General features: G+C 46.7%; 1 protein-coding gene across 1 annotated transcript in view; it reads left to right on the top strand.

The window, feature by feature from the left end:
- LOC143782267 (uncharacterized) overlaps nucleotides 1-22643 on the top strand; it is a 310572-nt gene that overhangs the window by 72655 nt on the left and 215274 nt on the right. The window contains exon 6 of the mRNA XM_077269539.1: nucleotides 2833-2963. Within this exon, the coding sequence (XP_077125654.1) occupies nucleotides 2833-2963 (131 nt within the window). The remainder of the gene's footprint in view (nucleotides 1-2832; nucleotides 2964-22643) is intronic.

Here is a 22643-nt window from a genome sequence, read left to right as displayed (position 1 = left end):
TTCAAAGCTATCGATTACTCCGGGCAGAGGTCTTCATACCTGTTCTTTCCCAGAAACGCTTCTCGAGTTTCTATTCCAACCGTTTCGCGGTCCAAAAGAAGGATTGCTAACTCTGCTCAACCCTGGATCTCAAGCTTCTAAACAGGCGAGTGCACCTCCTGCCATTTCCGAATGGAAACACACTGCTTGGTAATTGCCTCCATGAAGCCTGAGGAGTTCCTCTGATCAGTGAACATTCGGGACTCTGTTTCAACTTTCGGACCATTTTCCACCCCTTCCCCAGAAACCCCAGACTCCAGACTATAAAGGCAGCATGAGTTCCAGTCATTCTGATGGCTGCCCATAAGAGCCTGATACGCAGAGCTAGTTGACCTGCTCGCAGATGTTCCATGGAAGCTCCCAGACAGCCAGGGTCCCCTCTTCAACCAGAATTCTCTTTAATGGCATGGCCATTGAAGCCGCAGTCCTGAGGGAAGCGGGCTTTTCACTCCGTCATGCAGACCATGATCAGGACAAGAAAGCCCTTGTCTTCATGCATTTATTGGTCCTGGAAGACATTTTTTCGCTGGTGTCAAGACAGCCTCACAGCTCCCATGTTTTTTTTCCTTCAATTTATTCTGGTGTTATTACAATCCGGGCTAGAGTCTGGTTTGTGTCTTAGTATCCACCCTCACAGGTCAGGTCTCGGCACTCTCAATCCCTTTTCAACAAAGTTTGGCCTCTCGTCCCTGGGTCAGAAACTTCATTCAGGTAGTTGCTTGTCTAGCAGCAGCATATCAACCCCTGTGGACCTTTAAACTACCGTATATACTCGAGTATAAGCCGACCCGAGTCCTTGTTTGCATGGCTCCCCGTCAATGTATGCATGGCTTCTTATCCCTGTCCTTCTATGCATGGCTCCTTATCTCCTATACCTGTATGCATGGTTCCTTTAAAAAAAACAAACAAAAAAACATACAATCCTGCAATGCCCTGTGTGCCCTCGCTGCATCTTGTTCCGGCTCCAGCAGCTCTTCCTGACGAGCGATCACGTGTCCCTGCTCATTAGGGTAATGAATATTCACTCTACACCTATGGGAGTGCAGAGACGTGAATATTTATTACCTTTATGATCGAGGGACATGTGATCGCTTGGCTAGAAGAGCTGCTGGTGCCGGCCGGAACGAGATGCAGCGAGGGCACGCAGGGAATGTATGTAGGATGTGTGCTGGAAACTGCGGCTGCAACTGCGCTCTATAAGGTAAGTTAATATTCACTGCCAGCGCAGTGAATATTCATTTCTCTTTAGCAGTGGGCACAGGCTTTAGCTTCAGCCGCCGGCTCTTGCTTCTGTGACCCGCTGCTCCGCCCCTCCCCATCTGTCTTTTTGGGACTATGACTCGTGAATAAGCCGAGGGGGGCGTTTTCAGCACACAAAAAAGTGCTGGAAAACCCTGCTTATACACGAGTATATACGGTAGTTTTTGAGCTTACTTCAGGGATCCCCTTTTGAGCCCATCCAGGATATATCATCGTCCATTAGATGGATCTCAGAATTAGCATCTCCTGCCGCTCCTCCTTTCTTGTTTTTCACTAGGACAAGGTCCTTCGTTTAGTGCCCTCCTTTTTTTTCCTAAGGTGGTACCCCCGTTCAATATCAACAAGAATATTGTCCATCCCCTGGAAAGGTCTCTCCACAAGCTGGACCTAGTCGCAGTACTGCGTTTCTACCTCTCAAGGACAGCATCCTTCAGACAATTGAACTCCTTGTTTGTCGTTATCAAGGGTTGCCAGAAGGTTCTCCATGCCACCTAGTCTACTATAGGCCACTGAATATGAGCTATTCTGGAGGCTTATGTCTAAAACAGACCATCCCCTTTCGGTTGTGAGGGCTCATTCCACTTGGGCTGTGGCTGCCTCCTGGCCATGTTCGCCACCAGGCTTCTGCAACACTAATTTGCAAGGCCGCCTCCTGGTTATCTTGTCATACATTTGCAAGATTCTCTAGTGTACATACCTATGCGGGCTGATGCCTGGGTAGAAAGGTGCTGGCTGCGGCAGCATACTGCTTTTTTCATTAACTGACGAACTTTGTGTTGGTCAATGGGTGTATACTGCTGGGTAGGAGCAAACTCCTTTTTTTTTTTTTTTTTTTTGTCAGCCTCCGAGCGACAGCAGCATGTACCCATGGTTACTTGTGCCCCAGTGATGGCTCCACAAAAATTATGAAACAGCAATCTGCTCTGAAACTGGGGGAGCTTGTTTTTTAGCCTATTCCTATTACACGCTCCTCAATTGTAGATCACTAGACAGTGCACTTATTTATCTCTCAGAATGCTGTAAAGCATGGTTTGATCAGTAATAAATGGGTTTGATAAAAGAAGTTGTCCACTACTTGGGCTTTTTCCGATACCCCTTGCTTGACCCACGATAACCTAGTAAAGATTATACTCCCCTCCAGTACTTGCACCATTCCCACTGTCGGCACTTGCTCTCTACGGGGCTGTCGTGCGGTGTTGTCATGCCGGCGCCCATTCAGCGCTGGCGTCGCTGTCCCTGCCTTAGGACGTTTTCAGCATGAAAAGGAAGTCAGATCAGTTGCAGCCCCGGACTTCCTCTTCGTTTATAAAACGTCCGAAGGCAGACAGTGACGCCAGATCTGATTGGGCACCTGTGTCACAACACCGCATGGGAGCCCCGGGTAGAGTGAGTGTGGACACCGCAGGAACAGCGCTGGCAAGGGAGGGGAATGAATATAGGCTTTATTTTATGGGTGCCATACATTTTGATAAAGAATGGGTTGACCCAGTTGAGGACAACCCCTTTTAACTGTTCTTTTACACTTTTTTCCAGGTCTGGAGTATATATACCAATATAAAAAGCCTACCTACAGTATATATGAATGCAAACTGTGTGAATGTCGGTCGGGAATGACTCACATGTTCATGCATGTTGTTGGAGCCAAGCACAGACTTAACTATTTGGTAAGGAAATTTTATGATGTGCGAAATGTATTTTACTCTAATATTCAAATATACCAATTACTAAGTAAGGTGGACATGTGGTAGACATGTTTTGTATCACTACTAGTGATGAGCGAGTGTACTCATTGCTCAGGTTTTCCCGAGCACGCTCAGGTGACCTCCGAGTATTTTAGTGTTCGGAGATTAAGTTTTCATCGCGGCAGCTGAATGATTTACAGCTATTAGCCAGGCTGAGTACATGTAGGGGTTGCCTGTTTGCTAGGTAATCTCAACATGTAATCAAGCTGGCTAATAGCTGTAAATCATGCTGCTGAGGCGATAAACGTAATCTCCGAGCAGTCATAAATACTCGGAGACCACCCGAGCTTGCTCGGGAAAACCTGATCGAGTACACTAGCTCATCACTAATCACTACCTCGCCCTCTTTACTTGTTTTTTTATTTTTTTCTCCCAGCCATAACTTTCTAATCTGTATTGTGAGTACAATATTTACAGTACATATCTGTTTGAAAAGGAGCACTGTCAAAGATCATGCTGAGAGAATGCAGATCCCACCAATTGTCAATTATGACAGCCTGGGGGGGGTGTTTCACTCCCCACCATGCTGGTGTCTTTTTATTATGAACAGCCCTCTGCTGCCCTCATCATCCGGACAATTGCGCAGTTGACCGACTAACACAGGAGGTAGGCTTTTTCCACTAGTAGGCTGGTTATTGGGAAACTCGGTGAGTGTATGGTATATACACCTCCGGTTCCAACGTTTTGACAAAAACGCACATACCTACACTGATAGCTCCACGATAACCAAATAACTTGTAGCTGCCTCCAGCAGTTGTCATATAGTTTGACTAGTTTCCTGATTTCTGGTACTGTATGGCTTTCAAGAGTGTGGTTTACAGAACAAAAGGAACAAGACTAATACATTTTATATTTAATCCCGAACGATAGGCAGTGTTTAACAAAAAGTGTGCGTGTGTATATACAAAGGGACAAAACCATACAGCACATACAGTAAATGGGATTAACTCCTTTGAGACCTTGCATTTGTTTTTGTTTTTACGTTTGTTTTTAGCTCCCCTTATTCCCAAAGCCATAACTTTTATTTTTCCGGCAGTATGGGCATGTGAGGGCTTGTTTTTTTGCAGGGCAAGTTGTACTTTTGAACGACCCCATGATTTCACCATATCGTGTACTCCAAAACAAGGAAAAAAAATTCCAAGTGCGGTGAAATTGCAAAATAACGTTAAATTCCACAATGGTTTTTTGTTTTTTACCATGTTCACCAAATGCTAAAACTGACCTGCCATTATGATTCTCCAGGTTATTACGAGTCGAGTTCATAGACACCAAACATGTCTAGGTTCTTTTTTATTTAAATGGTGAAAATAAAAATCCAAAGTTAGTTTAAAAAAAAAAAATTTAAATAAAATTGCTCCTTTTTCCGAGACCCGTAGCATCTCCATTATTCGTGATCTCGGGTTTGGTGAGGGCTTTTTGCGTGCCGAACTGACGTTTTTATTGATGCCATTTTGGTGCAGATACGATCTTTTGATCGCCCGTTAATGCATTTTAATGCAATGTCACGGCGATAAAAAAAATAACTCTGGTGTTTTTTACTTTTTTCTCGCTACTCAGTTTAGAGACCAGGTTAATCCTGACAGCACCATGGAGGTCGTCCTCCTTACAGGGCCAGGAAAGCACACGAGAGGTTAAAAAGCCCCTCACCACCCCACTCTCTGTGTTTTTCCTGTCCCTGCATGGAGGGACGCACCAGAGAAGATGCTCTGCTTAACGGAGGATGAGCTCAGGGGGATCGAGCAGCACGTCCAATCCATCCCCTGTCAAGCAGACCGAGGCTGACACTTCCTGGTGGGAGGGTCCCTCAGCCACAGAGACCAGTCCAGTGGACGGGCTCCTGGTAAAGCTGCTTCTTCCTGATTGGGGGGGTGTCTCAGCTCGGATGCTGTACGGCAAAGCACCGCTACTTCCGGGAGTCGCTCAGTGCATAAGGCTGTTGCACTTCCGGTGATGTCAGAGCTGGGGGCCCGGGCTTAAGGTCGGCGTGGGTTCCACGGTGGAGCGCGGAAGTTCAGAATGAGACAGACAACAGGCCGGTTACCTGGATCTGACAGACAACAGGCCGGTTACCTGGATCTCATGAGGGCACAGGGCTTTCAGCAGTGCGATGGAGGATCTGGGCAAAGTTGAGTAGGACGGTGGGGCAAGTGCGCTGTGCACAGTCCCGTCCACATCACACAGCCCCTGACTATTCCCTCTCTTTGCCCTGTGCAGGATAAGGGAAACCCCAGCTACACCCCTGCCTACATCCAACGGTCTGGTAAAGCCTCCGCAAAGGCCATTTGATGCCCCATATGCTATATATAAAACTTTTAGACACTTATGGCAGAACGCTCTGTGGCACCTGCACCACCAGAGTAGTGAGGGAAGAACAGCACTCACTACTGTCTGAGATGAGGTCCCTGATTCGGGAAGAGGTCCAGGCTTCCATATCCAGCATTACTTGTCTGCAGCCTCCCAGTCCGGGTCCGTGTGCCAAGAGATCTTGGTGGGAGATGGAGCGGAGTTCAGATGAGGAAACCAATCCCTGGGGTCAGACCAGGAGGAAGAGGGTTTTTTTTTGGAAGTGCATTTGAACAGCAAGGTGGATTGCTGTTGAGGGGAAATAGAGAGAAAAAAAAAAAATCTTTTAATCTTCAGCATAGCGAGTGTGAACGAGCTGAGTGTGACCTGAGCGTAAGTGTGAACGGCGGTAAGTGTGACTTGTGATTCAGTGACTTTGGAATGAGGGAGTTTCCAAGGGAGGAATTGCTGTCTGTTCTTTATTAATACTTTGTATTTATTTTTATTTAATGTTTCTGTGTGGTGCAATCCCCATTAGGAAATGTGCTCCACTATTGTTAATGCCATCCAGTGCACGTCTTGCCACATGTATGCAATCCTTGATCAGCCGGTCGAGGGTATTAGGCTGCAAGCTGAAAGCAAGGACCTCCAACGTGGTATTTTCCGAAATACTCCCTGTACCACGTGCCACGCCAGAGAGGCAACGGGAGATTAGGGAGGTTAATAAGTGGCTCAAGAATTGGTGTAGGAAGGAGGGGTTTGGGTTCCTGCAGAACTGGGCCGACTTCTCAGTTGGCTACAGGCTCTACGCTAGGAACGGGCTGCACCTCAATGGGGAAGGTGCAGCTGTGCTGGGGGAGAAAATGGCTAGAAGGTTGGAGGAGTGTTTAAACTAGGGATTAGGGGGAGGGTATTCAATTTATAGGAGGGGAAAGATAGTGCAGATAGAGACCTGGGCACAAATAAGGAAGTTGGGGGTGGCGGTGGCATGGAGGGTGGGGTTAGAACAGTTAATAATTTAAGAAAGAATAGAGGTACAGAGAGGAACATCAAGTGCATGTATACTAATGCCAGAAGCCTCGCCAACAAAATGGACGAATTAGAACTAATGTTGTTGGAGCATAACTATGACATGGTGGGGATATCTGAGACGTGGCTGGATGAGAGCCATGACTGGGCTGTTAACTTGCAGGGCTATAGCCTGTTCAGAAATGACCGTACAGATAAGCGAGGGGGTGGGGTGTGTCTATATGTAAAATCGTCCTTAAAACCCATCCTGCGTGATAATATAGGTGAATTTAATGAAAATATAGAGTCCCTGTGGGTGGAGATAAGCGGAGGGGGGAAAAATAATAATTTACTGATAGGGGTTTGTTATAAATCTCCAAAAATAATGGAATCAATGGAGAATATCCTCGTAAAGCAAATAGATGAAGCTGCGACTCAAGGAGAAGTCATTATTATGGGGGACTTCAACTACCCTGAAATAGATTGGGGAACAGAAACCTGCAGTTCCAGCAAAGGTAATCGGTTTTTGACAGCTATGAGAGACAATTACCGTATATACTCGAGTATAAGCCGAGATTTTCAGCCCAAATTTTTCGGCTGAAAGTGCCCCTCTCAGCTTATACTCGAGTCACGGTCGGCGGCAAGGTCGGCGGGTGAGGGGGAGAGAGGTTGTCGCATACTCGCCTAGTCCCGGCGCTCCCCCGGCCTGTCACACTGTCTTCGGGTGCCGCAGCTCTTCCCCTCTTCAGCGGTCACGTGGGACCGCTCATTAAAGTTATGAATATGGACTCCACTCCCATAGGGGTGGAGCCGCATCTTCATTTCTCTAAAAAGCGGTGCCAGTTACCGCTGACAGAGGAAGAGCTGCGGCACCCGGAGACAGTGTGACAGGCAGGGGGAGCGCCAGGAACGCCGGTACTAGGTGAGTATTTTATATTCACCTGTCCACTTGAACAGTCAGTGCAGAGAGACGCCGAGACGGGACGCTGAGGAGCTGCAAGCAAGAGAGGTGAGTATGTGTTTTTTTTTTTTTTTTTTTTTTTTTTTTATTGCAGCAGCAGCGTTATATATGGCACAGATTTATATGGCACAGATTTATATGGCACATCTATGGGGCAACAATGAACAGTGCAGAGCATATATTGCACTGCTTTATAAGGAGCATCTATGGGGCAATAATGAACAGTGCAGAGCATATATAGCACAGCTTTATAAGGAGCATCTATGGGGCCATAATGAACAGTGCAGAGTATATATGGCACTGCTTTATAAGGAGCATCTATGGGGCAATAATGAACAGTGCAGAGCATATATAGCACAGCTTTATAAGGAGCATCTATGGGGCCATAATGAACAGTGCAGAGCATATAAGGCACAGCTTTATAAGGAGCATCTATGGGGCCATAATGAACGGTGCAGAGCATTCTATATGGCACAGCTTTATAAGGAGCATCTATGGGGCCATAATGAACAGTGCAGAGCATATATGGCACTGCTTTATAAGGAGCATCTATGGGGCAATAATGAACAGTGCTGAGCATATAAGGCACAGCTTAATAAGGAGCATGTATGGGGCAATAATGAACTGTGCAGAGCATTCTATATGGCACAGCTTTATAAGGAGAGTCTATGGGGCCATAATGAACAGTGCAGAGCATGTAAGGCACAGCTTAATAAGGAGCATCTGTGGGGCCATAATGAACAGTGCAGAGCATATATGGCACAGATTTATATGGCACATCTATGGGGCCATAATGAACAGTGCAGAGCATATATGGCACAGCTTAATAAGGAGCATCTATGGGGCCATAATGAACAGTGCAGAGCATATAAGGCACAGCTTAATAAGGAGCATCTATGGGGCCATACTGAACAGTGCAGAGCATATATGGCACAGCTTTATAAGGAGCATCTATGGGTCCATAATGAACAGTGCAGAGCATATAAGGCACAGCTTAATAAGGAGCATCTATGGGGCCATAATGAACAGTGCAGAGTATATATGGCACTGCTTTATAAGGAGCATCTATGGGGCAATAATGAACGGTGCAGAGCATTCTATATGGCACAGCTTTATAAGGAGCATCTATGGGGCCATAATGGACAGTGCAGAGCATATATGGCACTGCTTTATAAGGAGCATCTATGGGGCAACAATGAACAGTGCAGAGCATATAAGGCACAGCTTAATAAGGAGCATCTATGGGGCCATAATGAACAGTGCAGAGCATTGTATATGGCACAGCTTTATATGGAGCATCTATGGGGCCATAATGAACGGTGCAGAGCATTGTATATGGGGCATCTATGGGGCCATAATGAATGGTGCAGAGCAATGGCACAGCTTTATAAGGAGCATCTATGGGGCCATAATGAATGGTGCAGAGCATTATATATGGCACAGCTTTATATGGAGCATCTATGGGGCCATAATGAACGGTGCAGAGCATTATTTATGGCACAGCTTTATATGGAGCATCTATGGGGCCATAATGAACAGTGCAGAGCATTGTATATGGCACAGCTTTATATGGAGCATCTATGGGGCCATAATGAACGGTGCAGAGCATTGTATATGGGGCATCTATGGGGCCATAATGAATGGTGCAGAGCAATGGCACAGCTTTATAAGGAGCATCTATGGGGCCATAATGAATGGTGCAGAGCATTGTATATGGCACAGCTTTATAAGGAGCATCTATGGGGCCATAATGAACGGTGCAGAGCATTATATATGGCACAGCTTTATATGGAACCTCCTTTGGGGCAATAATGAACGGTATGGAGCATCTATTTTTATTTTTGAAATTCACCGGTAGCTGCTGTATTTTCCACACTAGGCTTATACTCGAGTCAATAAGTTTTCCCAGTTTTTTGTGGCAAAATTAGGGGGGTCGGCTTATACTCGGGTCGGCTTATACTCGAGTATATACGGTACCTTTCACAACTGGTTCAGGAGCCAACAAGGAGGGGGGCACTGCTAGACCTAATATTAACCAACGGGCCAGACCGCATATCAAATATAAGGGTTGGGGGTCACTTGGGGAATAGTGATCACAAAATAAGTTTTCATGTCTCCTTTAATAAGATGTGTAGTAGAGGGGTGACAAGGACACTAAACTTCAGGAGGGCAAATTTCCAACGGATGAGAGATGATCTTGGTGCAATTAACTGGGACGATATCCTGAGACATAAAAATACACACAGAAAATGGGAGACGTTTATTAGCATCCTGAATAGGACCTGTGCACAGTATATACCGTATGGGAATAAACATACTAGAAATAGGAGGAAACCAATATGGCTAAATAGAGCTGTAAGGGGTGCAATAAGTGACAAAAAGAAAGCATTTAGAGAATTAAAGGAAGTAGGTAGTGAGGAGGCATTAAATAAATACAAAAAATTAAATAAATTCTGTAAAAAGCAAATCAAGGCAGCAAAGATTGAGACAGAGAGACTCATTGCCAGAGAGAGTAAAAATAATCCCAAAATATTATTTAACTACATAAATAGTAAAAAACTAAAAAATTAAACTAAGAGCTTGGAAGTGAAGGAGCACCATTTGACTGTTTCAATGCAGAATTGGCTGGAATTGAGATCGGACGCCATGTCGCGTTTGGAGAGCCCCTAATGTGCCTAAACAGTGGAAACCCCCCACAAGTGACACCATTTTGGAAACTAGACCCCCCAAGGAACTTATCTAGATGTGTGGTGAGCACTTTGAACCCCCAAGTGCTTCACAGAAGTTTATAACGTAGAGCCGTGAAAATAAAAAATCGCATTTGTTTTCACAAAAATAATTTTTTCGCCCACAAATTCTTATTTTCACAAGGGTAACAGGAGAAATTAGACCACAAAAGTTGTTGTGCAATTTCTCCTGAGTACGTCGATACCCCATATATGGGGGTAAACCACTGTTTGGGCGCACCGCAGAGCTTGGAAGAGAAGGAGTGTTGTTTTACTTTTTCAATGTAGAATTGGCTGGAATTGAGATCGGACGCCATGTCGCGTTTGGAGAGCCGCTGATGTGCCTAAACAGTAGAGACCCCCCACATATGACACCATTTTGGAAACTAGACCCCTTAAGGAACTTATCTAGATGTGTGGTGAGCACTTTGAACCCCCAGGTGCTTCACAGAAGTTTATAACGTAGAGCCGTGAAAATAAAAAAATCGCATTTTTTCTACAAAAATTATCTTTTTGCCTCCAAATTTTTATTTTACCAAGGGTAACAGGAGAAAATGGACCCCAGAAGTTGTTGTACAATTTGTCTTGAGTACGCCGACACCCCATATGTGGGGGTAAACCACTGTTTGGGCGCATGGCTGAGCTCGGAAGCAAAGGAGCGCCATTTGACTTTTCAATGCAAAATTGACTGGAATTGAGATCGGACGCCATGTCGCGTTTGGAGAGCCCCTGATGTGCCTAAACAGTAGAAACCCCCCAAAAGTGACCCCATTTTGGAAACTAGACCCCCCATGGAACTTATCTAGATGTGTAGTGAGAACTTTGAATGCCCAAGTGCATCACAGAAGTTTATAATGCAGAGTCGTGAAAATAAAAAATATATATTTTTTAATAATTAAGATTTTTTAGCCCCCAAGTTTTTATTTTCACAAGGGTAACAAGAGAAATTGGACCCCAAAAGTTGTTGTCCAATTTGTCCTGAGTATGCTGGTACCCCATATGTGGGGGTAAACCACTGTTTGGGCGCACGGCAGAGCTCGGAAGGGAAGGAGCGCCATTTTGGAATGCAGACTTTGATAGAATTGTCTGTGGGTGTTATGTTGCGTTTGCAGAGCCCCTGATGTACCTAAACAGTAGAAACCCCCACAAGTGACCAAATTTTGGAAACTAGACCCCCTAAGGAACTTATCTAGATATGTGGTGAGAACTTTGAAAGCTCAAGTGCTTCACAGAAGTTTATAATGCAGAGTAGTGAAAATAAAAAAATATTTTTTTTTCCAACAAAAAAGATTATTAGCCCCCAAGTTTTTATTTTCACAAGGGTAACAGGAGAAATTGGACCCCAAAAGTTGTTGTCCAATTTATCCCAAGTACGCTGATGCCCCATATGTGGGGGTAAACCACTGTTTGGGCGCACGGCAGAGCTCAGAAGGGAGGGAGTACCATTTGACTTTTTTAGCGCAAAATTGGCTGTCGTGTTTGGAGACCCCCTGATGTACCTAAACAGTGGAAACCCCCAAATTATAACTCCAACTCTAACTCCAACACACCCCTAACCCTAATCTCAACCCGATCCATAATCCTAATCACAACCCTAACCCCAAAACAGCCCTAATCTCAACCCTAACCATAACCCTAATCAAAACCCTAAATCCAACACACCCCTAACCCTAATCCCAACCCTAATCCCAAACGTAACACTAATCCCAACCCTAATCCAAACCCTAACCCTAATCCCAACTCTAACCCTAACTTTAGCCCCAACCCTAACTTTAGCCCTAACCATAACTTTAGCCCCCGTCGTCACAAAAAAAGTTCAATGTAACCTTTTTTTTGTACGTCGCGTCCGCCATTTCCGCGCATGCGTGGCCGTAACTCTGCCCCCTCCTCCCCAGGACATAGACTGGGCAGCGGATGCGTTGAAAAACTGCATCCGCTGCCCACGTTGTGCACAATTTTCACAACGTGCGTCGGAACGTCGGGCCGACGCATTGCGATCGCCCCGTACCGACGCAAGTGTGAAAGAAGCCTAAGGCTACTTTCACACTAGCGTCGTACTCGGCCCATCGCAGTGTGTCGGGCCGACGTACTGACGCTAGCGTTGTAAGCGCCGCACAACGGGTGCAGCGGATGCTGTTTTTTCAACGCATCCGCTGCCCCATTGTGAGGTGCGGGGAGGCGGGGGCGGAGTTCCGGCCACGCATGCGCGGTCGGATATGGCGGACACGTCGCACAAAAAAGTTACATGTAGTTTTTTTTGTGTCGACGGTCCGCCAAAGCACGACGCATCCGTCGCACGACGGATGCGACATGTGGCAATCCGTCGCAATGCGTCGCTAATGCAAGCCAATGGAGAAAAAACGCATCCTGCAAGGATTTTTTCTCCAACGACGCATTGCGACGGAAGCCAAAAAACGCTAGTGTGAAAGTAGCCTAACACTAACCCTAGCCCTAACCCTAAATTTAGCCCCAACCCTAACCCTAACTCTAACCCTAACCCTAACCCTAATTTTAGCCCCAACTCGTCTTCTCCTGCCGGCCGGCAGATGGCAGCAGATGGCGGGCGCACTGCGCATGCGCCCGCCATGATGAAAAAGCCGGCTGGCAGGAGAAGACAGAAGAGGACCCAGGGACACCGGGTGAGTATGTTAGGGTCCCCGAATCCCCCTATTTCTCTGTCCTCTGATGTGCGATCACATCAGAGGACAGAGAAATAACTGATCGCTTTTTTTTTTTTTTTTTTTTTGCGGTCGCCGGTAAACTGTTAATTACCGGCGATCGCAAAGCAGGGGTCGGTGCAAACCGACCCCGATCATGTTCTTTGGGGTCTCGGCTACCCCCGGCAGCCGAGACCCCAAAGATCTGCCGGGCGGCGGGCGTACTGCGCGTGCGCCCGCCATTTTTTCCCGGAAACAAGATGGCGGCGCCCATCGGGAGCCACGAGGAGCACCGGGGGAGGTAGGTAAGTATCGGGGGGCTATTGGGGGCCATCGGGGACCACATTTCTCTGTCCTCCGATGTGCGATCACATCGGAGGACAGAGAAATTAAACGGCAAATCGCGTTTTTTTTTTTTTTTTTTGTTGCGACCGCCGGTAAACGGTTAATTACCGGCGATCGCAACTCGGGGTCGGTAAAAACCCCCCCGAATCATGTTCTCTGGGGTCTCGGCTACCCTCGGCAACCGAGACCCCAGAGAAAATCCGACTCTGGGGGGCGCTATTCACTTTTTCCACAGCGCCGTTAATTAACGGCGCTGTGGTTTAACCCCTTCCCGACCCATGACGCCTATGCGGCGTCATGGAATGATCGCATCCCTGCAGATCGGGTGAAAGGGTTAATTCCTATTTTACCCGATCTGCAGGGAGAGGGGGAGTTGTACTTCAGCCTAGGGGGGGTGGCTTTGCCCCCACGTGGCTACGATCGCTCTGATTGGCTGTTGAAAGTGCAACAGCCAATCAGAGCAATTTGCAATATTTCACCTATGAAAATGGTGAAATATTGCAATCCAGCCATGGCCGATGCTGCAATAGCATCTGCCATGGCTGGAAATCATGTACTGGCCCCCCCCTCCGCCCCCGATCTCCTCCCCAGTCGTCCGTTCTGTCAGGTACCCCCCTCCGTCCCCCTGTTCGCTCCCCCGTGCTCCTGTCCGCTCCCCCCGTCCTCCGATCCCCCCCCCTGTGCTCCGATCCACCCCCCCACCACCCCCTCATACTTACCGATCCTCCCGGTGTCCGGCCGTCTCCTCGCTGGGCGCCGCCATCTTGGAAAATGGCGGGCGCATGCTCAGTACGCCCGCCGAATCTGCAGGCTGGCAGATTCGTTACAGGTACATTTTGATCGCTGTGGTAGGTTCTACCACAGCGATCAAAATAAAAAAATAATAAATAAACCCCCCCTTTATCACCCCCATAGGTAGGGACAATAATAAAATAAAGAAAATATTTTTTTTTCTTTTACCACTAGGGTTAGGGTTAGAACTAGGGGTAGGGTTAGGGTTACGGGTAGGGTTAGGGTTAGGGGTAGGGTTATGGCATGTGCACACAGAGCGGATCGGCCGCGGATCCGCAGCGGATCGGCCGCGGATCCGCAGCGGATCGGCCGCGGATCGCAGCGGATCCGCAGCGGATCGGTCGCGGATCGCAGCGGATCGGCCGCGGATCGGCCGCGGATCGCAGCGGATCGGCCGCGGATCGCAGCGGATCGGCCGCGGATCCGCAGCGGATCGGCCGCGGATCCGCAGTGGATCTGCAGCGGATTGGCCGCGGATCTGCAGCGGATTGGCCGCGGATCTGCAGCGGATCGGCCGCGGATCCGCAGCGGATCGGCAGCGGATCCGCAGCAGATCGGCCGCGGATCTGCAGCGGATCCGCAGCGGATCCGCAGCGGATTGGCTGCGGAACCGCAGCGGATTGGCCGCGGATCTGCAGCGGATCCGCAGCGGATTGGCCGCGGATCTGCAGCGGATTGGCCGCGGATCCGCAGCGGATTGGCAGCGGATTGGCCGCGGATCCACAGCGGATTGGCCGCTGCGAATTCGAAGCAGTTTTCCATCAGGTTTACAGTACCATGTACACCTAAGGAAAACCAAATCTGCTGTGCCCATGGTGCGGAAAATTCCGTGCAGAAACGCTGCATTGTATTTTCCGCAGCATGTCAATTCTTTGTGCGGATTCCGCAGCGGTTTACACCTGTTCCTCAATAGGAATCCGCAGGTGAAATCCGCACAAAAAAACACTGGAAATCTGCTGTAAATCCGCAGGCAAAACGCAGTGCCTTTTACCTGCAGATTTTTCAAAAATCGTGCGGAAAAATCTCACACTAATCCGCAACGTGGGCACATACCCTTAGGGTTAGGGTTGGAATTAGGGCTAGGGTTGGAAATAGGGTTAAGAATAGGCTTGTGGTTAGGGTTACGGATAGGGTTAGGGGTGTGTTGGGGTTACAGTTGTGGTTAGGGTTGGGATTAGGGTTACGGTTGGGATTAGGGTTAGGATTAGGGTTGGAATTAGGGTTACGGTTGTGTTGCGGTTAAGGTTGTGGTTAGGGGTGTGTTGGGGTTAGGGTTGTGATTAGGGTTATGGCTACAGTTGGGATTAGGATTAGGGGTGTGTTGGGGTAAGTGTTGAAGTTAGAATTGAGGGGTTTCCACTGTTTTAGGCACATCAGGGGTCTCCAAACGCAACATGGCGCCACCATTGATTCCAGCCAATCTTGCGTTCAAAAAGTCAAATGGTGCTCCCGCCCTTCCAAGCCCCGACGTGCGCCCAAACAGTGGTTTACCCCCACATTTGGGGTACCAGCGTACTCAGGACAAACTGGGCAACAACTGTTGGGGTCCAATTTCTCCTGTTACCCTTGCAAAAATAAAAAATTACTTGCTAAAACATAATTTTTGAGGAAAGAACAATTATTTTTTATTTTCACGGCTCTGCGTTATAAACTTCTGTGAAGCACTTGGGGGTTGAAAGTGCTCACCACACATCTAGATAAGTTCCTTCGGGGGTCTAGTTTCCAAAATGGGGTCACTTGTGGGGTGTTTCTACTGTTTAGGCACATCAGGGGCTCTGCAAATGCAATGTGACGCCCGCAGACCATTCCATCAAAGTCTGCATTTCAAATGTCACTACTTCCCTTCCGAGCCCTGACGTGTGCCCAAACAGTGGTTTACCCCCACATATGGGGTATCAGCGTACTCAGGAGAAACTGGACAACAACTTTTGGGGTCCAATTTCTCCTGTTACTCTTGTAAAAATAAAAAATTCTGGGCTAAAAAAATATTTTTGAGGAAAGGAAACACATTTATTATTTTCACGGCTCTGCGTTATAAACTTCTGTGAAGCACTTGGGGGTTCAAAGTGCTCACCACACATCTAGATAAGTTCCCTTGGGGGTCTAGTTTCCAAAATGGAGTCACTTGTGGGGAGTTCCTACTGTTTAGGCACATCAGGGGCTCTGCAAATGCAACCTGATGCCCGCAGACCATTCCATCAAAGTCTGCATTTCAAAACGTCACTACTTCCCTTCCGAACCCCGACGTGTGCCAAAACAGTGGTTTACCCCCACATATGGGGTATCATCGTACTCAGGAGAAACTGGAAAACAACTTTTGGGGTCCAATTTCTCCTATTACCCTTGGGAAAATAAAAAATTGTGGGCTAAAAAATCATTTTTGAGAAAAGAAAAATTATTTTTTATTTTCATGGCTCTGCGTTATAAACTTCTGTGAAGCACTTGGGGGTTCAAAGTGCTCACCACACATCTAGATTAGTTCCTTGGGAGGTCTAGTTTCCAAAATGGGGCCACTTGTGCGGGAGCTCCAATGTTTAGGCACACAGGGGCTCTCCAAACGCGACATGGTGTCCGCTAATGATTGGAGCTAATTTTCCATTCAAAAAGCCAAATGGCGTGCCTTCCCTTCCGAGCCCTGCCGTGCGCCCAAACAGTGGTTTACCCCCACATATGGGGTATCATCGTACTCAGGACAAACTGCACAGCAACATTTGGGGTCCAATTTCTCCTATTACCCTTGGGAAAATAAAAAATTCTGGGCTAAAAATCATTTTTGAGGAAAGAAAAATTATTTTTTTATTTTCACGGCTCTGCGTTATAAACTTCTGTGAAGCACCTGGGGGTTATAAGTGTTTACTATGCATCTAGATAAGTTCCTTGGGGGGTCTAGTTTCCAAAATGGGGTCACTTGTAGGGGAGCGCCAATGTTTAGGCACACAGGGGCTCTCCAAACGCGACATGGTGTCCGCTAACGATTGGAGCTAATTTTCCATTCAAAAAGTCAAATGGCACGCCTCCCCTTCCGAGCCTTGCCGTGCACCCAAACAGTGGTTTACCCCCACATATGAGGTATCGGCATACTCAGGAGAAATTGCCCAACAAATTTTAGGATCCATTTTATCCTGTTGCCCATGTGAAAATGAAAGAATTGAGGCTAAAAGAAATTTTGTGTGAAAAAAAAGTACTTTTTCATTTTTGCGGATCAATTTGTGAAGCACCTGGGGGTTTAAAGTGCTCACTATGCCTCTAGATGAGTTCCTTGGGGGGTCTACTTTCCAAAATGGGGTCACTTGTGGAGGAGCTCCAATGTTTAGGCACACAGGGGCTTTCCAAACGCGACATGGTGTCCGCTAACGATGGAGATAATTTTTCATTCAAAAAGTCAAATGGCGCTCCTTCCCTTCCGAGCCCTGCCGTGCGCCCAAACAGTGGTTTACCCCCACATATGAGGTATCAGCGTACTCAGGACAAATTGGACAACAACGTCCGTGGTCCAGTTTCTCCTTTTACCCTTGGGAAAATAAAAAATTTTTTGCTAAAATATCATTTTTGTGACTAAAAAGTTAAATGTTCATTTTTTACTTCCATGTTGCTTCTGCTGCTGTGAAACACCTGAAGGGTTAATAAACTTCTTGAATGTGGTTTTGAGCACCTTGAGGGGTGCAGTTTTTAGAATGGTGTCACTTTTGGGTATTTTCAGCCATATAGAACCCTCAAACTGACTTCAAATGTGAGGTGATCCCTAAAAAAAATGGTTTTGTAAATTTTGTTGTAAAAATGAGAAATCACTGGTCAAATTTTAACCCTTATAACTTCCTAGCAAAAAAAAAATTTGTTTCCAAAATTGTGCTGATGTAAAGTAGACATGTGGGAAATGTTATTTATTAACTATTTTGTGTCACATAACTCTCTGGTTTAACAGAATAAAAATTCAAAATGTGAAAATTGCGAAATTTTCAAAATTTTTGCCAAATTTCCGTTTTTTTCACAAATAAACTCAGAAATTATCGACCTAAATTTACCACTAACATGAAGCCCAATATGTCACGAAAAAACAATCTCAGAATCGCTAGGATCCGTTGAAGCGTTCCTGAGTTATTACCTCATAAAGGGACACTGGTCAGAATTGCAAAAAACGGCAAGGTCATGAAGGGGTTAAGTACCCTTAGCGGCCGCCGTTAAAAGGCGTATCGGCGGTCGTTAAGGGGTTAAAAGAGGCATAGATGCTCATGAGGAGAACATAATTTTACCTCTATACAAGTCACTAGTTCGACCACACTTAGAATACTGTGCACAGTTCTGGTCTCCGGTGTATAAGAAAGACATAGCTGAACTAGAGCGGGTGCAGAGAAGAGCGACCAAGGTTATTAGAGGACTGGGGGGTCTGCAATACCAAGATAGGTTATTACACTTGGGGCTATTTAGTTTGGAAAAACGAAGGCTAAGGGGTGATCTTATGTTAATGTATAACTATATGAGGGGACAGTACAAAGACCTTTCTGATGATATTTTTAATCATAGACCTGAGACAGGGACAAGGGGGCATCCTCTACGTCTGGAGGAAAAAAGGTTTAAGCATAATTACAGACGCGGATTCTTTACTGTAAGAGCATTGAGACTATGGAACTCTCTGCCGTATGATGTTGTAATGAGTGATTCATTACTTAAATTGAAGAGGAGACTGGATACCTTTCTGGAAAAGTATAATGTTACAGGGTATATATATTAGATTCCTTGATAGGGCGTTGATCCAGGGAACTAGTCTGATTGCCGGATGTGGAGTCGGGAAGTAATTTTTTTCCCCAAGGTGGAGCTTACTCTTTGCCACATGTTTTTTTTTGCCTTCCTCTGGATCAACATGTTAGGGCATGTTAGGTTAGGCTATGGGTTGAACTAGATGGACTTAGTCTTCCTTCAACCTTAATGACTATGTAACTATGTAAGTACTATTAGTCAGGAACAGGGTAGGAAATACCGGTTTGTCTCTAAGGATACAGACGAGCTAGTCCAAGCTGTCAGGAATATGATGCAGGTGGAAGATGTCCCAAAGCCACAGTCCAAACAGGACATAATGTTTGAGGGTCTCAGAGCTCAGAAGCAGCGCGTTTTCCTGGTACACGATCACATTCATGCTATGGTTCTTGGAGGAGTGGGAGGATGCTGAGTGGCCCCTGATGATATCTAGAGAATTTAAGTAATCTACCCTTTGATCCTGAGGACATAAAAATCTGGTAAGATATTCCCATGATTGATGTGCCAGTTGCCAAGGTTGCCAGGAAGACATCCATCCCTTTTGAGGACTCTTCAAGTTTAAAGGACCCTATGGACAGGAAGGTGGATAAACTTCTGAAACTGGCTTGGGAGACATCTGTAGCCTTTATCCAGACCAACATAGCCGCTACTTCAGTTGCCAGTTCTATGTTTTTATGGATGGTGCGACTGGAGGAGCAGTTAACCAACAAAATCCCGAGAGAGGAGATCATAGCTTCCCTCCCTCTGATGAAATCTGCTACTGCCTTTTTTGGCAGATACGTCTGTTGAATCTGTAAGATTCTCTGCTAGAAATAGCTCATTGTCCAATGTAGCCCATAGAGCTATTTGGATGAAAACCTGGGTGGGGGATGACTCCTCTAAAAACAAGCTTTGCTCCATTCCCTTCTCCAGGTTAAGGGTGTTCCGGCAGGCATAGGACAACATTTTAGATAAGGCTTCCGGTAAAAAGGGGTTCCCGGAAGACAGGGTTTGGAGGAACCAGTCCTTTCGTAAAGCAGGCCCTTCTCGGAGACAAAGGCCAGGGGAAGTCCAGTCGGGGAACCTACAAGCGCTCATACAGCTGACGAGGGAAGTGTAAGGGTTCCCTATTTGGGTTGAGGTCAAGATCCAGAAGGTAATGATGCCATTCTGATCGGGGGCGACTCAAGCGCTTTGCGGCAAATTGGTCCCAGATTACCCAGGATCAGTGGGTTCTCAGAACCATAGCAGAGGGTTATGCAATAGTTTACTACACCTCCACCTGAAAGGTTTATCATGCCCGGTACCTTAGCGACAGAATCTAATATGTTTGTGGACTTAAGAGCTGGTCAGCTCAGCTGTCATAGTCCTGGTCACCCAGGCAGAGGCGGGCAAGGGTCATTACTCCTCTGTTCACCATCATAAAGCCATCAGGAGAGTCCTGCACCATTATAAATCTAAAGCCCTTAAGCCTTTGGGTCAAATACAAGAGATTCAGGATGGAGACGGTAAAATCCTGTGGTTCACCTTATAGACAAGAACTCTTTATGTACACCCTCGACCTGAAAAGCGCTTATTACCAGGTTCCTATTCACCCGTCATCCCAAAAATACTTGAGGTCTGCGGTGAAATTACTGAATCGAACCTGCCACTTCCAGTTTTCAGTGCCTTCCATTTGACCTGGCTTCGGCTCCCCGAGTTTTTGCTAAGTTGGTGTCAGAAGTGGTAGCCTACCTAAGCCAGTGGATTATCATAGTACCGTACTTGGACGACTGCCGCTTGGTGGCAAGTTTGGTGGAAAAACTCCGACTGCACAGGGAAAAGACCATATCCACAATGGAGTACCTGGGATGGATTATCAACAGACAGAAGTCGGATTTGATGCCAGAGAACAGGAAGATTTTTCCTAGGCATGTTGCTGGACTCCAGTTGCAGAACATCCTTCTTACCGTTGGTGAAACAGGAGTCGGTGCGGAACAGAGTTAGAGTTCCTGAGAAGTCGTGCTTCCATCAGGTCTGCAATGAAGGTTTTAGGCCTCCTGACGGCTTGCATCTACTGTGTCCGGCGGGCCCAGTTCCACTCACAAGCCCTGCTGAGGGAAATCTTGTCAGTCTGGGATCGGTGCCAGTCTTCACTCGACAGAGCAATATCCTTATCCCTGGCGGTCAGAAGATCACTACTTTGGTGGACTCAGCCAGACCACCTACAGGTGGGCATTCCTTGGATCCCGTCTCCATGTGTGGTGATCACCACGGAGGTGTTCTGGTACCTGACCAGATATGGGGCCCAACTCAGACCTGTTCGTGACCAGGAAAAATACAAAGACGGCCAGATTTTACTCACTGAATCCATTAGACAATCCAGAAGCCGTTAATGCGCCGAGTCAGAAATGGAGCAGGTCCTTTTCTTACGCCTTTCCCCCAATGGTGCTCATTCCAGCCGTCCTCTGGAAGATACAGAGGATCAGGCGAAGGTACATCTGATCGCTCCATATTGGCCAAAACGGACTTGGTTTCCACTGCTAAGAGCTATGACGTTAGAAGACCCGGTTCTGCTTCCTCAGAGGGAAGATATTATCCATCAGGGTCCAGTCTTCCATCAATCAAAACCCGGAAAGGCTTCATCTATCAGCTTGGATCCTGGGCGGGATATCCTGAGAGCTCGTGGGTTGTCAGCAGGGCCGTGGAGTCGGTGAGCCACAGTTGCGACTCCCGACTCCAGGATTTTATCAGGTTCCGACTCCTTCATAAATGGCCAATTCGTAACAATAAATTTACTGTTGTAAAATATTAACATCGTGCTTATTCAGTTCCTCACCGTCATATAAGTAATCAGACCACTTAGAGCAAAAACTATATTTATTAGAATACAATTAGAATATAGCAAATAACTTTTATAAACTTTTATAAACTCTTGTAAGTAAGGCTACTTTCACACTAGCGTCGTGCACTGCACGTCGCTATGCGGCGTTTTGTAGAAAAAACGCATCCTGCAAAAGTGCTTGCAGGATGCGTTTTTTCTCCATTGACTTGCATTAGCGACGCAGTGCGACACGTTGCAACCGTCGTGCGACGGTTGCGTCGGACCGTCGCCACCAAAAATGTTGCTTGTAACGTTTTTTTTTGGTGCGTCGTGCCCGTCTTTTCCAACCGCGCATGCGCGGCTGGAACTCCGCCCCCGCCTCCCCGCACCTCACAATGGGGCAGCGGATGCGTTGAAAAACAGCATCCGCTGCCCCCGTTGTGCGGCGCTTCCACAGTATGCATCGGTGCGCCGCAACGTCGCATTGCATATGCAATATTTTCTGTTATGCAGTTAATAAGAAGAAATCTATAAATTTTTCCTCTGTCAAATCCTCCTTCATGGATGCCCTCAAATCTGATCTAATTATTTTGAGAGCAGACAACAACCTCTCTACACTAACTTGGGACTGGTGGCAAAGCGTCAGTTGAGGGTTAGCCATGTCTACAAGAAAGGTTTTCAGTTCAACCAAGCGCTGAATCATTAAGTACTGCCCCATCGTGTGGCTTGATCAATAATTGCCCCTTTTCCAGCACTTCTCCTCAAAATTGAGTCAACTTTAGGGGTTCTGGCAACAGTAGCCAATTTTCTCACCTTGCCAATCAGTGCAGCAGCATGTCCTTCTTACAGACTCTCTTATAGCCAGCTGTAGCGTATGCACAACACAGCACATGTGATGAATGAAAGAACGTATTGACACAGTTTCAACAAGATCATCTAAACTATCATGTTGCTGTTCATCTGAAGCAACTTCAGTTTGCTCCTCAGTTACAATACTGTGTTCCTCTAGTTCAAACATTTGTGTCTGTGGACCCAGAATGTTCTTCTAGCTGCTGGTCACCATCATTACTCTCATTCATTAGCTTAATAGTACTTATGTTTGAAGCATTGTCAGTTACGACAGAAAGAACTTGCTCTTTTTTAAGTTCATAGTTTTGCAGAACCTTTTCCGCCAAGACCAGGACAAACTCACTGGTGTGATGAGCTTTGGTGTCTTTTACTGCCTATTAGTGTTGAGCATTCCGATACCGCAAGTATCGGGTATCGGCCGATATTTGCTGTATCGGAACTCCGATA

The sequence above is a fragment of the Ranitomeya variabilis genome, chromosome 6 (genome assembly GCF_051348905.1).
Source record: "Ranitomeya variabilis isolate aRanVar5 chromosome 6, aRanVar5.hap1, whole genome shotgun sequence".
NCBI classification, from domain to species: Eukaryota; Metazoa; Chordata; class Amphibia; order Anura; family Dendrobatidae; genus Ranitomeya; species Ranitomeya variabilis.
The sequence above is the reverse complement of the archived record's forward strand: the minus strand, read 5'-3'. Positions and strand labels throughout refer to the sequence as shown.